The 15,593-nt window shown below is 43.8% G+C and overlaps 1 protein-coding gene across 9 annotated transcripts in view; it reads left to right on the top strand.

Moving 5' to 3' along the window:
• The window catches only part of ASAP1 (ArfGAP with SH3 domain, ankyrin repeat and PH domain 1), a 352,675-nt gene that overhangs the window by 194,275 nt on the left and 142,807 nt on the right, over positions 1-15,593 (top strand). For all 9 annotated transcript variants that reach the window (XM_082434069.1, XM_082434072.1, XM_082434067.1 and 6 more), the window contains one exon: positions 9,963-10,035. In XM_082434069.1, the coding sequence (XP_082290195.1) occupies positions 9,963-10,035 (73 nt within the window). The remainder of the gene's footprint in view (positions 1-9,962; positions 10,036-15,593) is intronic.

The raw sequence follows: 15,593 nt of genomic DNA, 5'->3' as shown, positions 1-15,593 counted from the left end.
AGGATATGGTCCCTAGTACTTGAAAATAGTTGGTTTTCAGAAAAATTAGAGCTAGAAGAAGCTGCATGTTGGTGCAGTCTTCCAAATTTACAGGTCAGAAAGCTGGGAACCTGAGAGGTCTGAGGGGTAGGAGTCCGAGTTGGCGGCCAGGTGACCCGGATCCTGCGTGGGGTCCTGCCTGTACACTGTGAGCAGCTGGGTCTCCCGGTCATGCATGTGCAGTCCTGGGGCAGGGCCGGGAAGCTGGCTCTACAGCTGGGGAAAGGACGTGAGTACATATGTAGTATCTTGAAGGATTAATAGCTACCTTTTGTTAGAGATAGAAATGTAAGGGAAAAAGCCATTGTGATAAGTGCTCTCACAGCACTACAGGACGAAGAGAGATTCTTTCTCAGAGGGAAGGGGAAGGTTTAACAGAGATGACAAACTCAGTCTTAAAGGCTGAGCATGCGTTTGTAAGACGGTTAAGATGGTGAAGAAAAGGCAAAAGGCAGAAGTATTTTTGAGAAAGGAGAGAATTGTAGCTATTGGAATTGGCATCTCCAGAGTCACAGAGGCCAGACAGGCGCTTAGTACGTTTGGGCACCGTGTATCTGGACTACCAGGAAGGTAGAGTGAAGGGTGGGAGAGACGCAGGTCGGCATGCTGCAGAAGGGAGTCTGCGGAAGCAGTGTCGGGTGAGGCGGAGAGGGCTTTCTGAGTCTCTAGGTCTTAGCGCACGAGAGTGACGCAGTCAGAGTCATAGTTTAGAAAGGCTCCTCCATCTTCCTGGGGGCATGATCCAGTCCTGAAGTCAGGCAGGAGCCCTGGGGATGGGTTTAAGAACTGCTGCAGAGGTGGGGTTGGCAGGGTTTCCTGGCCTCTCGGGTCCAGCTGAGTGTCTTGATGCCATCCACCCAGGTACTGAGTGGGTGTGGAGGGGGGAGGAGTATTTTTGGAGGAAGCCTTAAATATGGGCTGTGATCCTAGAGGAAGAAGTGGATTGAGCCACAGCAGAAAGACTTAAGGGAAGTTCTCTTTGTGAAATACCCACTGATTGGCTTTTCCCTTCTGGTCTTGCTCTGTTACCTTCCGTTCCCAGCACATCAGCCAGCGTCGTTTTTCGAAGTTCAGGAGTAATCGCCTCGTTCTTGTAAAACCCCAGCGGCCTCATCTTTGACTAACCTTTGCCTTCAGAATAAAACCCAGACTCCTTTCTGTGGCCTCTCATCCCTGCGTGATCTGTCACTTTACCCTCCATGTGGCCACATGCTTTGGCCACCTGACCTCCCTGGTGCTTCTGAACACCAAGCCTCTCTCCTTTCATAAGTGTTGGTGTGCACCCCGTTGTTTCCTGTCTTTCCCTCCTTGAAGAAGAGAACTGTCTAGTCTTTGCCCAGTGTCCCCACGTCTAGCATGGACCTTGGCCTGTGGAGGGGGACGTATTTGTGGATGGATGTGCCCCATCTCTGGATGTTCCTCTCTGTGACTCTCACATTGCTCAGCAGGGACAAAAGTGGCCTCTCTGTGGACCAGAGCCGGATTAGAAGTACCAAGTGGAGAAGCTGTCCCTCTTTTTAAAATGAGCTCCTATTTGCTTTGCTGACCCCAAGGATAAGCCCACCAATTCTTTTCGAGGATTTTTCTACCAGTCACTCTCAGTGGTGTTTTTCAGTCACTGATGTTTTAAGGCGCACCTAGAAGCTTTCACAAGCGTGTGCATCTCCATGTGCTGTTGTGATTAGTTACTGATCTTACACCTGTTTGCTGAGTGGGGCTGCACATGCCAGCAATCAGTTTTAGGGAAAGTCACGCCCAGCGTCCAGTCTAGCTCTCAGTGAAGTCCGTGAAGACTGCACTGCAGTTCCCCGGGTGCAACTGAAGTCGAGTGGAGACCCTCTCTCTGGATTCGACTCACTGCCGCCACGCCGAGCACAGTGGTTGGTTAGCAGACGGACCCACATGAAGTGGCTGGTGGGCAGTTCAGGTGGCACAGCCCCTGCGAGCTGCAGGATGACCTCCTCCCACTTTGCTTTTGTCCCCTCCCCCTCCTTAAAGAGCAACTTCGGGTTCTCAAGCAAAGCGCTGATTTCAGTTACTCTTTGGCTTCTTCACAAGGAACCCCTAGATTGGGAAGGGAAGGGTTTTTGAAGTTGTTTGTCTCATGGCCTGATTAGCGAATCCTTGGCTGATTTTGTCTTTAAAGGTTCCTCCATCCTCTGCACCCCACTGTGTCAGGTTGGAAGGTTGGTGAGCATGACGCTTACATACAGTTTTATGCAGTGTCTTTTCTTTGGCTTGGAAAGTTGATAGGTTGGTGGTGGTTTCTTGCATGGAATAGGTCCTTAGAATTATTCAGGAAGTATTGCTGAAAGTGGTACATTGAATCTTTGCTGCAGATCCGAACTGTGAAGTGACTTACCAAGTGGGGCCCAAACCCTCAGTAGTTAGCACCTGCAGATCTTTGCTGCCTGTGGGTCAAATTCCCCCTCATGCAGCCATTCAGCTACAGGTAGAGTAGAGGACATTGAAAGTTTCTGATTGAAATCAGAGAATATAGGAAGAATCTGAACCTTAAGGACACTTTTAATAGTCTAAAATAGTACAGATGAAGAGCTTAAAACCTGTTTCTGTGGATGACCTGTCAACTTTCCATTTTTTGGCTGCATTATGCAAATCACATTTTATTTTAGGTTGATCGTTTCCCCTCGCGTAGCAGCCTCATCCAACTCCTGTTCATCTTGAAACTAACAAACGATAACATCTTTACCTCTTCCTTTCATAGGAGCTGCTGTTGCCCTGTCCTGCTTCCTGCTTGCAGGTATTCTGTGCTGCTGCTGATGTTGTATAGCTGACACACAGGATGCTTCTCAATGCCCCATACTTCCATCTCTCAGATGAATAGGGGCTGTGCTTCCAGCATTTGAGCTGAATGCTGGGGAAAAAAAAAGAGAGAGAGAGAGAGAGAAAGAGCACACACAAGCAGGCCAGACCCCTTTAGATCTGGGGAAGAGTTTCGAGAAGAGGATTTCAGCAGAAACGTTAGCAGTTGCAGAAGCTCTCATGTGGATGCCAGCTTGTGGGTTCAGAAAGACTGCGGGTGTGGCTTAGATATGAGGAGTGGAGAGTGTGGCAACAGAAGTGAGAGGGCTGGATCACATAGGGCCTGGCTGGCAGTAACGGGGACCTGGGTTTTATTCTAATAACAGTGGATTCTTGTTCATCCTTCCTTCCGCGTGTGTGTGTGTGTGTGTGTGTGTTTCTTCATTCAGTTCTTACTTAGCATCTTCTATGTGAAGAAAGAAACAAACCTAAGTATTATCCTTGGAGAACTTTTAGTTGACTGAGTAGGGGAAGAGACACAGGTACTAAACCCCTAAAATACAAGGTAAAGAGTGGAATTATTTGGGAAGTGAGGCTAAAACCCCAGGGTAGCGAGGATTAATATTTTTTGAATAACTTCCTTCATCAGTCTTACCAAAAGCAATACCAAGCTTCCCACGGATCCTAGTGAAGGGTTTTGTTGTTGTTGTTTTGCTGTAGCAGGTAGAAGAGGGGGACACGCAGCTGGGGAAGCAAAGGCACATGCAGTATGGATTTTCACACTTAGGCCAGTGCCTGGCCCAGAGTAGGGTCCACTATGTGCCAGGCACAGATAATGGATGAATAAGTGAGCAAATGTTATAAAAACCCAAGTTTGATCCTCAGAACAGAAACTCACTTGCATGGATTGCCTGACCCCTCCTCTTTTTTGAGGAAACAACAAGGTCACTCTCCCTTCTGGCTCCCTTATTCACAGTGCCCTTCGTTATCCCATAGGATTACTCTCTGGGCTCATAACCTGATTCCCATTACAATTATACACATAGATTCTAGTATATGGGGTCTTGTGATGGATAAATAACGTATTGATTTGGCTGTGAGGCTGCATGAGAGCTTGTATCACTGTTTCGTCCTCAACGAGTTTATGAGAATGTTAATTAGGCATCTCCCTCCTCCCCGAAAGGTAGAGGGGTTGCTCAACAAGCTGAAGACTGAAGCAGTCAGGCTCTGAACCAAAATTAGGCCAACGTAGTCTTCCCTTGATTGCCCTATTACAGGAATTACACCGAGGAAGAGCATTCGCTTTGTGGTGATTATGGGACAAATGCTTCTGTTGAAGTGCATTTTTGAAATTACCTCTCTGAATATGACTATTAAAATAATAAAAATGGAAACACTGCTTTTTTTCCCCAAGTGAGTAAAGATTCTTTTCATTGAAGAAATCACTTTGCTAGTAGGAACGCTTGTTTCAGAGATATTTTGCTGTCACTGCTCCAAATGTTTCAGGAATCTCTCTCTTGGAAGCGCCTTCAGAGGTGAGGGTAACGATGCTGGCAGTTTTTGAGCACCTGCTCTGTGCGAGGCTTTGTGCCAGCCACATCCAGGTACATCTGTTTAATGCTCAGCATCCCTGGAAGGTGGGAGGTGTCTACCCGGCCATGTCTGTAAGAAATTCTGTGCTATTATTTTATTGTTATCCACTGTTTCCTTTCTCTGTAGGTATACTCATAAGATTTAGCGCCAAAGACTCGTGCTTATTTTCAAAAATCACATCTACCTAAAATAAGACACATTTTTCCCATTTGAGTATTTTGAAAAAAAGGTGCCTAGCCTTAGAAAGTAATTCTGAAATAGAAAATCTTAATATTAACAGTAGTATTGCCACTGCTCATTTAACGTAGGTGTACTATATTCTAATAAAATGCTTTTTAAGGAAGTTGCCAGAGTAACTATTCTGAGGTACAAAACTAACTTAAAATGTGTAAGTTCTGTCTGTCCTGTTAAACCATTACTCATGGTACTGTGTGGTCATATCCCTCATACGTGTGTCACACACACACACACATACACACATTTAACACATACGTACATTTAAACTTTGGCTGTTCAAAACCATCAGGGGAGGAATTACAGAGGGCCATGTTTTCTGAATTCAAAACTTTATTCAGCCATTTTCAAGGCAAGTCTTGCATTGCATCCTTTCCTATTTGGGGAGCTGAGAATACTGAGGAATTCATTTCTTCATCGTTTGTTACTTCATTTCATAAACATTTTTTGAGCGTCTGCCATCTGCTAAGCACTGGGAATGGGAATTCAGCCATGAACAGGTTCTGCAGGGCCCCTGTCTCCATAGAGCTTTCATTCTTCCAGTGGAGGGAGATAAATACCATTATGGTAAACAGGTCATGAACAGGATCATTTCGGGGTGTGTAGTGCTATGGAATATCTAGTGTGAGGAATATGAGAGAGTGACTGGGGAGCAGAAGGGTGTGCTGCTTTAGGTTGACCATAAAAGGCCTTTCAGAGGAAGGGGCTTTTATTCTGAGGCCTGGGTAAGAAGAAAGAGCCCATCGTCTGAAGAGGTTAGCGACGAGAGTTCCAGGCAGAGGGATCAGCTAGTGCACATGCCCTGTGCTTGAAGCAGGCCTGGCTGGGTGCCTGTGCGTCTCTGAGAACGTGTGTTGTTTGCACTCCGCTGTGACCCAGGGGTGCTGCTCGGCCTGGAGTGGTACGAAGGGTTCCATGTCCTACCCTGAATGGCCTCTGATTCTTAAGGAATTTTTTCATTCTTTTTTTTTTTTTTTTTAATTTTTTATTTATTTATTTATGGCTGTGTTGGGTTTTCGTTTCTGTGCGAGGGCTTTCTCTAGTTGCGGCAAGCGGGGGCCACTCTTCATCGCGGTGCGCGGGCCTCTCACTGTCTCGGCCTCTCTTGTTGCGGAGCACAGGCTCCAGACACGCAGGCTCAGTAATTGTGGCTCACGGGCCTAGTCGCTCCGCGGCATGTGGGATCCTCCCAGACCAGGGCTCGAACCCGTGTCCCCTGCATTGGCAGGCAGACCCCCAACCACTGCGCCACCAGGGAAGCCCAATTTTTTCATTCTTATGTCCAGGTTGTATAATCTTTCTGAATCCTCTGGTTGCCAGCTTCCGTTGGTGTGGTTTCTCCAGCAATCTCTCTCTCATTTGCAGTACCCTATATCTTCTCTGTGTATTCAGTCGCCCAAGCTTGTTAGGACTATGCATCCGTATAAAGACGGGAAGTGCTTTTCTAGGTTCACGCCCCTGCTCTTTAGTAATGCAGAGAAGGGGAAGTTGCTGTATTGCAAAGTTCTGGAGGGGGGAGGTGTTACTCGACTGTTAGAGATGAGCATATTCTCCTGGATTCCTGTCTTGGTTCATTCATCCTCCTTCCCTCTCCCTCTCTCCTTCTCTCACCAACGCATACGCTTTTGAGTTGTTCACCTTCAGATGCATACTTAGAAACGCAGGCACATATTTTACATACTTTTAATGGGTTGAGAGGTAGGATAATTTTGTAGCCCATTCATCTGCCACTTTTCTCTTAGCTTTATGTAGTTTTACATATAGGACATTTCAAAAGATGTCACTGCAGGTGTTGCTTGTCTGGCTGTAAAGAGAATGGTGCTCTGTAGCATATTTAGACGTGTTCTTTCTGGAGGGAGCATTGTTTGATTGAAGGACGGTGTTCCCTGGCTCTCTTAAACACAGAGTTCTTAAAACTGCATTTTACTCAGCTGCTTTTTGCTCGTGGCCAAATAGTAGAGTGTAAAAAGAGAAGTGTCACGCGGACATAATGGTGGCTGTAGCTGTCTAATGTGGATGTCATTAATAACCTTTAGAAGTAAGTACCTGAACCTTACATCCTATTAGTTCTATAGACAGGTTGGTAAAAAGTCAACATAAATTTCTGAGGCTTTCCCTCCTGCAAAAAGGAAGCAGATAACTGGTCTCATAAAATGTTACGGCTGAAATCTTTTCCAGCCCTTTGCTCATTTGGAGTCATTAACTCTAAATGTGCACGGACATTAAAGCCCACTCATTAATTTCTCTACCAGTAGAATCATCCTTCAGTGGTCATCACTCCCCAAAGCTGAGCTGATAGGTTATTTTCTTCCAGAAGGAGATCTTTTTTCCTTTCTCGAAAATTATTTTAAAATCGTTAAGATCTAGGAGAAACATGAGCGTGCCTTCTGCAACGGATTTTTAGGTGGCTTGTTTGAAAAAGCATAAGCTGGTTCTTCTCTTACCTGACGTGTGACACCTGGCAGGTTGTTTCACTTCTCTAAAGCCCAGGGGTTTTCATCAGAAAAAAAGATGGCAGAAATATGTATATAAAAAATAAATGGTGGCTGTTATGAGAATTATGTTTTAAAATATCCTTACCACAAAAGCGGTTCAGCAAAGGATAAACCCTTTGGATCCCATCTCTTAAAATGAGTGCTTTTTTGCACTTATTTGCATTACTGTCTTTCCCTCCCAGTCTCCTAGCAACCTAAATGTCTTGTAGTTTCTTAACGCAGATTTGCCTCTGAAAACTCGGGGATGTTGCCCTCTGAAGATGAGACTGCTTTTAGTTTCAGTTCTTCACAGATACCATTGGAATGCGGAACTGGCTAGTGATTTGGAGGTGGGGTTTTACTGTAAAGAACTGGGTTCAAATTCCTACTCTGCCACCTGGGCAAGTTGCACTTTCTAAGCCTCTGTTTCCTCATCTATAAAATGAATCCAGTAATAATACTTATTTCATAGGGTTTTTGTAAGAATTAAGTGAAATAATCTATGTAAATCTCAGCACCTTTATGACTAAGCATTTATTAAAATGTTAGTTATCTTCCCTCTTTCCTCTGATGTACAAACCTGAGATCTTGGAAATTACTCAAACTTTGTCTCTTCCTCTGGAGCTGTGTCATAAAACATTGTTTCCTTAAATGTGATGTGCAGTATCACTGGCATTAGATGAGGTGATTTGAGGTAGTGAACAGACGAGCATTTTATGTAGTTAGAGGCACATAGTCATTTTTAGGGTATCTTCTATTAATGTTGAGTGAGCCAGCTCTTTAGAGTGTATTTAAATTTTTTAAAAAGATGTGAATGAATTTAAAGAAAAATGTTAACTAAAAAGAAGTGCAGGAGGGACGTGGCTGTGAAAAAAGTTGTGGAGGTGGAAAATGAGTGATGGGCAAGGCAGAAATAGCGTTAACCCGCAGTCTGCAAAACGCTGGTTTTTATCCCAGCATCCCATTAGATTTGGGATTCGGGAGACATTAGTGTAAAATGTGATTTTAGCACTTTCTGGCTTTGTGACTTTGAGCAAATTAGTAAATATTTCCCTCCCTCCCTCCCTCCTTTCCTACAGATATTTATTGAAGGCCTATCACATTTCCTTATCTGAAAAATATAGATGCTACTTCACAGGATTTTTGTAAAGATGTAACTCAAAGAGATAAGATGTCTATTTGGTACATCTTCTCTACAAGCTTATGCCTGGTGTAGTTAAGCGCTCAGTAAACTTTAGTTCTTGTGTTACTTAGGACTTGTGGTTGCAAGTGATAGAATCCCGACTTCAACTAGCTTCTGACAAAAGGAATTTATTGTCCCACGTACTCAGTCTACAGGAAGGTTGGCAGTGATATAGACCTGGGGACAGCTGGGAGCAAGGACTCGGTTGCCACCAGGACCCCCTCCACCTCTTGTTCCTGGTGCTTCGTCTCTGTTAACATCATCCTGTCTGGCCAGACTCTTCCACACAGCTAGAAACAGAACCCCTGGTGGCCCCCAGGCTCGCATCATCAGAAAGGGGCTGCATGTTATGATCCCGGTTCCCAAGCTCAGAAATCCTAGGCAGGACTGAGCCCAGCGTGGGCCGTGCTCACCTGGCCAGTCATGGGTGCTCAGAGAACAGGAGCCAAAGGAAAGGGGCAGCGCCCAGTGAACCCCATGTTTAGAGTGGCAGGAAAGCCCGTTTTGCAGAAGGGGAATAACAGATGCCTGCTGCCATCGCCTTGCCCCCTGCAGCTCCCCCCGTACGCTGCCGAGAGCAAGTACTTACCCTCCGTGGGCTTCCATTCGCTCATCTGAAGTCTCGAGGCTTAGATGATGTAGAGGATGTGAGTGCGCATTGAATGTTCTTAAACTTTATTGTACAAGTTTATTGTTATTGCTGCCATTGCTCCTGCCCTCCAGATCTTGACCCACCCTCCAGGGGTTCCCAGACTGTGAACGGACCGTGGACCCTGGGAAAGCAGAGAGGGGCTTGAATTTATTCTAAGAAGTTAGGTCAGCGTGCCATGAGTATGTCTACATTGACTTGTTTTTGAAGTGTAATACACACATAGAAAAGAGTACATATCCTAAGTGCATGGTTTGATGAATTTTCACAAACGAAACCCAGTTGTGTATCCAGCACCTGGGTTAAGAATCAGGAGTGACAGTCCCCCAGAAACAGCCCCCTCACCCCTGCCGTGTAGATTATTGGAGATGTGTTGATTCATCACCTAGGAAATCATGTACAAGCATTACTCGCATCATGGTAGCATTTCTCATGTTGTGCTTTTTTAATAAACAGAATTTTTAAAATACACCCGGCATTATGTCATTAAAAAAATTTTTTTTTAACTAAAAGGAATCCTCAAGTTTAAAAGCTTGAGAAGCTCTTCAGGGTCACTCTTGCTTATCACACTCCCTTAAGTGTTTTCTTTCTGGCTGAAATTACCATTAGGTGATAAGATGTGTTTTGTTCCCTGGGAAGGTGTCATTCATGTCATATGTTGGCCTTTCTCCCTTCCCAGGTTGTAAACTCTCGAAGTGAAAGAATCAGATCTTAGGTGTCTTATATTTTCTTTCCTGTGCATAGCTTAGCACGGTTACCGACTGACTACCAGCTTATCCATTTCACCCAGTGTTGAGCTTGTGGAATGACTGTATTTATCCCCAAAATATAACTACTCAAATCCTGGGCACTTGGTGTCTCTGAAGGGGTTCATCGTTGATAAATATACCAGTTTGCTGTTGCTGCAGTGCTCAGCACAACAAATGCAGTTATGAATGAGTTTTTCTTTCGTTCCTTTTTTTTTTTTTTTTTTTTTTAACTTACCAAGTTTTCCAACATCTTTTTCCCCCCCATTTTTCTCTTCTAGGCTCTAGACCAAGATAGAACAGCCTTACAGAAAGTTAAGAAGTCTGTAAAAGCAATATATAATTCCGGTCAAGGTAAGTACTTACCAACACAGATAACGCCAATTACGTACCTTGTCTGCAGTTTTTTCTGTTATTTGTTAGATGCTAAGTTTCTGGAAAACTTGATACAAATGGAAAAACAAGTAAGTCAAAGAAATTCAGTTTTTCTCTTTTTTTCTGTCTCTTCTGTCAGTCCAAACCTGTTACTGCTTCCCAAGTAAAAAGAAGGGAAAACATTAGTTGCAGTGGGTTTTATTACACAGTGAAAAACTTCAGTAGAGTTATAGGTAATTTTGCCACAAGTGACATAGGAGATATGTAAAATTATCTCTGTGTGGTTGGTCAGACGTAATTCGGTGGCCTCAGTTAAACACATGAGGATCTTTTCCATCTGAAGTGTACCTGTACACATTTGAAAATCCGTATTGGTGACAAGCGTGGGGTGAAAGTTAGGGGACACGTGGGGACGAGGCTAAAGGGAGAGACCTGGACAGACCTGCCAACTCGAGTCTTTGCTGCTGACTCAGGGCAGGCCAGGTAACCTGTGTCACCAAATGTTTTAGCTTTGGTCAGAGACTTTGTCATCTTGGAGAGAAAAGTATGTTGTCAGTGGATAAGAAGAAATAAACCGAATTAAGATAAACAGTAGGTAACCACAAGAAATGGTAGGTTCCAGCGCCCCAGGGAGGGAGAGGCCTACAAACATAAAATGAGTTTCAAGGTCTCTGACTCACATCTTTTGTTATTGGTATTGCAGTACCAGCTCGCTTTCCCAGAGGTCAGGTCTCTAAGAGATCAGTTGTCTGTAACAGAACACCTGGGAAGGGAAGGCAGGGGGGTACAATGGAAAGGGCACGCTCTGAGGTTGTATGCATGTGGGTTTGCACCCTTTCTCTCCCTCTAACCAGCAGTGTGACCTTGAGCTGGTTACTTCACTTTTTTGAACCTCCATCTTCTCTCTAAACCAGGGATCGTGATATTACAGGGTTGTTGAAGGGACTTAAGTAGTTAATATCTGTAAAAGTTCTACCACCTCATGGCAGTTCAGTAAATGCAATACATTTATATTTTATATGTTTTATATTTTATTTACATTTATACTCACTCTTGTGATAAAATCATAGGGTATTTCCTGGTCCTCCTCTTCTTGTCAGAGCTGGGAATCAGTTGTCTCTTGTCTTCATTAAAGCCCCAGGCTTAGGGCACTCTGTAATCCTAATTAACACATTTTGTACCTTGGTTCCTGGAGACCTGTCTCTAATTTCTTTATATCCAATAAAACCCTAACTTCTAATTAAGGTAGATAAATGGTATTTGTCTGGTTATGTAGTGACCAAATGGTGCTTTAAGTCTTGGCCTAAATTATATACCTAACTTATAACCTATGTCTTAGCTTCCTTCTAATGAACTCCCATGAGGTGGTAGCCCTTAATAGGGGATGTGAGTGGGATAAATAACTGGAAGATGGCACAAGGGGCTTCTGAGGTGCTGGTATTGTTCTGTTTCTTAATTTGGAGGGTATTACATAGTTAAGTCTACTTTTTGATAATTCATCAAATGCTACACTTAGGATTTATGTACTTCTCTATATGTATGTGTGTGTATTATGCTTTATATACAAGTAGGTTCATTGAAGCGTTGACTGTGATTTGGTAAAACAGAAAATGGAGATTTGTTAAATAAACAATAGTATATCTATATAATAGAATACTAGACAGACTTTATAAAAAAGAAACTTAGGTGTAGAGTAGATCTAAGTTTAAATCCTAGCTTTGTCACTACTTGTTAAAGTAAATTATTTAACTTCCATGAGTCTTGGACTTCCCTGGTGGTCCAGTGGGTAAGACCCCACACTGCCAATGCAGGGGCCCCAGGTTCGATCCCTGGTCGAGGAAGAAGTCCTCATGCTGCACGCAACGAAGATCCCGCGTGCTGCAACTAAGACCTGGTGCAGCCTAAATAAATAAATAAATAAGTAAGTAAGTAAATAAGTAAGTAAATAATGACTTCTATGAGTCTTAAATTGCCTCACCATAAAATGAGAAAATAATATCTAATTTACAGAGTATTGTATGGACAAAATGAGGGAATATTTAAGGCCCCTGACACACTGCCTGCCACGTAGTACATGCTTAACACATAGTAGATGAGAAAAAATGGCAGGTAGGTCAATAGCATGGGTGCTTTCTCTATATTAATTCAGTCTTTCTACAAATAACGTTGGACCAGTCTGATTTTATAAAGAGCTTAATGAGCCATTATCTGCCTAAGGAATAAATGTCAGTTCTCCATAATGTTATGGTTTCTGCCTGTGAGTCACAAAGGGAGACTTCTGATTTACAGCTGTGAAGTGCTGCCATATTTACTCTGCTCGGGGCTCCATGTGACTTTCTTTTCCAAGTGTCCTTACTCAAGACACATTTCTTCCCTTGGCCTCAATGACCACGTCATTCAGCAGCTCACACAAAGGCTCTTGTACTTGGGGATGTGCTTCTTTAAAGCATTTCCTTGGTCCCAGCTGTCCTGGACGTGGCAGTGGGGAGAGGTTGTCCCTGTGTGTATGTCAGGTGGAGAGATGAAGGGGTGAGTGCAGAGTTTGGCTGCCGTTGCCTCTCCCAGATGATACTCTCCTGTGGATGGGGGGGCCGCAGCTGACTGAGCTTTGAATCCCCCCCAAAGGTTTCCCCTTTGAAACCTGGATTCAGGGTTGTTGTGTGTACTTTGCCCTAGGTCTGCACTAGCCAGCCACACATGGCTTTTTACATTTAAATTAATTAAAATAAAATTTAAAGTTCAGGCCCTCCATCTCAGTAGCCACATTTTGAGTCCTCATTAGTCATGTGTGACTGTGGCTACAGCATTGGGGGGTGCGGACACAGGGTATCTCCATCATCACAGGAAGTTCTGTGGCTGTAGAGCACACATCCCGTTGTATTGTAATTGTCAGCCCGTCTCTCTTGCATTAGACCAGTGAGTCTCAATCCTGGCTTTTCATTAAAATCATCTGAAGGGGGGATTCCCTGGCGCTCCAGTGGTTAGACGCCGCGCTTTCACTGCCAAGGGCGCAGGTTCAGTCCCTGGTCGGGGAACTAAGATCCCACAAGCTGCACCATGCAGCCAAAAAATAAAGTAATAAAATCACCTGAAGAGCTCTTAGAATACAAAAACAGGGATTCCCTGAGCCCTCACACTCCAAGAGTAGCTCCAGAGTAGGGTCCAGTAGTGGGATTACAAGAGTATTACTCCCCAGGTGACTCTAAATGCAGCTAGAGTTGAGGACTGCGTCAGTGGCCTGGGAACTCCTTGATGAGGGCCGGTTCATCTTTGTATTATTTTGTGAATTTGCCAGCCTAGTTTATTAGCTTAGCAAATATTTATTGAGCACCTATTACATGCTACTTTTCTGGGTGTTGGGTATATTAGACAAATCAGACAGAATCTCTGCCTTTATGATAATTTTACAGTCCTGTGGGAGAGAGAGATGTTAATCAGATCATCAAGCTGGAGAGTAGCTATAGTTAGAAACTGGCAAGTACTACGAAGGAAAGCTTGCCGGGTACAAAGAAGAAATCTGATGTAGTTTGAGGAGGGTACTAAGGGGAATGTCTCTGGAGGACATGACATTTATTGGGTGTTCATGCTGTACTAAGTTAAGCCCATCAAGCCTTTGAGGTAAGTCTACCATTATCTCCAATTTATAGATGATGAAGCTGAAGCATAAAGAGCCAGACTATGTTGTCCAGGATGCCACAGCTAGCAGGGAATGGAAGGAGAGCCTAGCTGACTCCAGCTTTGCTGTTTGCGGCTACTGTGGACGTGTCTTCTACCTGACACTTGGCCAGGGCTCAACAAGCATGGAATGAATTGCCGCTTATCAGCTGATGGGTCCCCAGGAAGCTTTCTGTCAATGGCTGTTAAATATTCACTAGTCATGAATATTCATGAATAAATCCATCACAGGTACCCTCCCAGCAGTGTAATCCATGGGATGACTTTGTGGTTCCCAGATAGGGGACACAATAGCAGGTATCGTTCCTGTGACCTGGAAATGTGGGGATAAACTCAGATCTCAGCAGCTGCTGGGGCCTGATAGGGTTTCTGCAGTCACCAGTGATTACGGTATACCCAGGTTTTTGATCAGCTTGTGTGGGCAGCACTGTGATATTTAATTCTTAAAAAATAGCAAGATGAGTAAAACAGTGATGTTGCAGATCTTTCCATGATACATGCTCAGTGGAATCCAGGTCATTCCCGTCCAAGGGCTTTTGGCCTCTTCCAAAGAAGCCACAAGAGGATGAACCCTGGTATCTGTTTCCCAGTGTGTTTTCATAATTTTCTTGTTTTCTCACAGTGCTTATGACACAAAACCCATCTGATGTTCTTTAGAAATTTAAGAAGCATTTCTGTATTTCCAGTATGAGAATACCCAACCACCCACCTCCCCAGAATGATTTGAAAGATGGTGGAGAATGGTGAAAGGTCTTACTCTTAAAATGTATTTATTATTTTTGCACATAAGCTTTATCAGTATTAATTAGTAAATGGTATAATAAGAGAAATTTTATTGGAAAAACACATTATCTCCCTTCAAGCCCTTTAGTTTGAAAGGGCGTTGGGAATTTGTCTCTTTCTCTTGCTTGTTCCCACTGTGTATGAGGAGATTTTAAAAAACAGAAAAAAACTGAATTCTGTGAGCTACTTGGATCAAGGGGAAATTTTCCAAGCCATTCAGTTTTCCTGTGTTGTTTCTAAGTTTCGAAGTCTTAACAATGTTAAACTGTGAAATACATTGTCATTTAGAAAGTTTTTCTTGGTGTATGTGTTCCTTCCCTCCTTCCTCCTCTCTCCTCCTGATATATGTTTAAAATAGCTAGTAGTTTCTTGAGCATCATAGAGGTTTTAAAGTATGTTGCAATTCTTTGGGACTCTTTCTTTCAAAAGAGGGAGACTAATTCTCTTTGCCTTGAATGTATGCCAGACTTACAACTCTCCTCTAATGAAGAGAGTGCAATAGCGGTGATGCCGTGTGATTTCCAAGGCCAGTTCATAAAAGAGATGGCTTCCACCTAGGTGCCCCCTAACCCCTTCATTTGTTTTGGAGGAAGCCAGCCACCATGTTGTGAGGACACTCAGGCAGCCCTGTGGAGAGAGGTCTTCCGCCCAAAACCACCACGAAAGCGCATCTGCTAGCCCCAAACCTTCAGGTGACTGCAGCCCTAGCTGACATCTTGCTCTCCGTCTTTGAGTGAGACCTGAGGTCAGAACAGTAGAAGTAGGGCTGGCAGTCATAGGATTTCTGCCCCTGTGAGCAGGGGCATGTGTATGCATGTGGTGGGTCCAGTGTAGGTCAGTGTGTGTCTCTAGAGAAAAAAGAGCTTACTGCATCTCAGTGCTGTTGAAAAAGAAAGCGATACACACTATACTTCTATAAACGGAAGAGTCATGTGGTTCATTGTAAGCATGGGGGTACCAAATTTGTTTTTCTATCAAATGGCTTAGTTGAGTTGAATTCATTAATCTTTTTGAACAGATATACTATTATTATCTAAGCACACACACGTACACTTTTCCTTGGCAGTAAAGACCCAGGA

Source organism: Balaenoptera physalus, assembly GCF_965194825.1.
Source record: "Balaenoptera physalus genome assembly, chromosome: 17".
NCBI lineage: Eukaryota > Metazoa > Chordata > Mammalia > Artiodactyla > Balaenopteridae > Balaenoptera > Balaenoptera physalus.
This window is presented reverse-complemented; position numbering and strand designations above follow the sequence as displayed.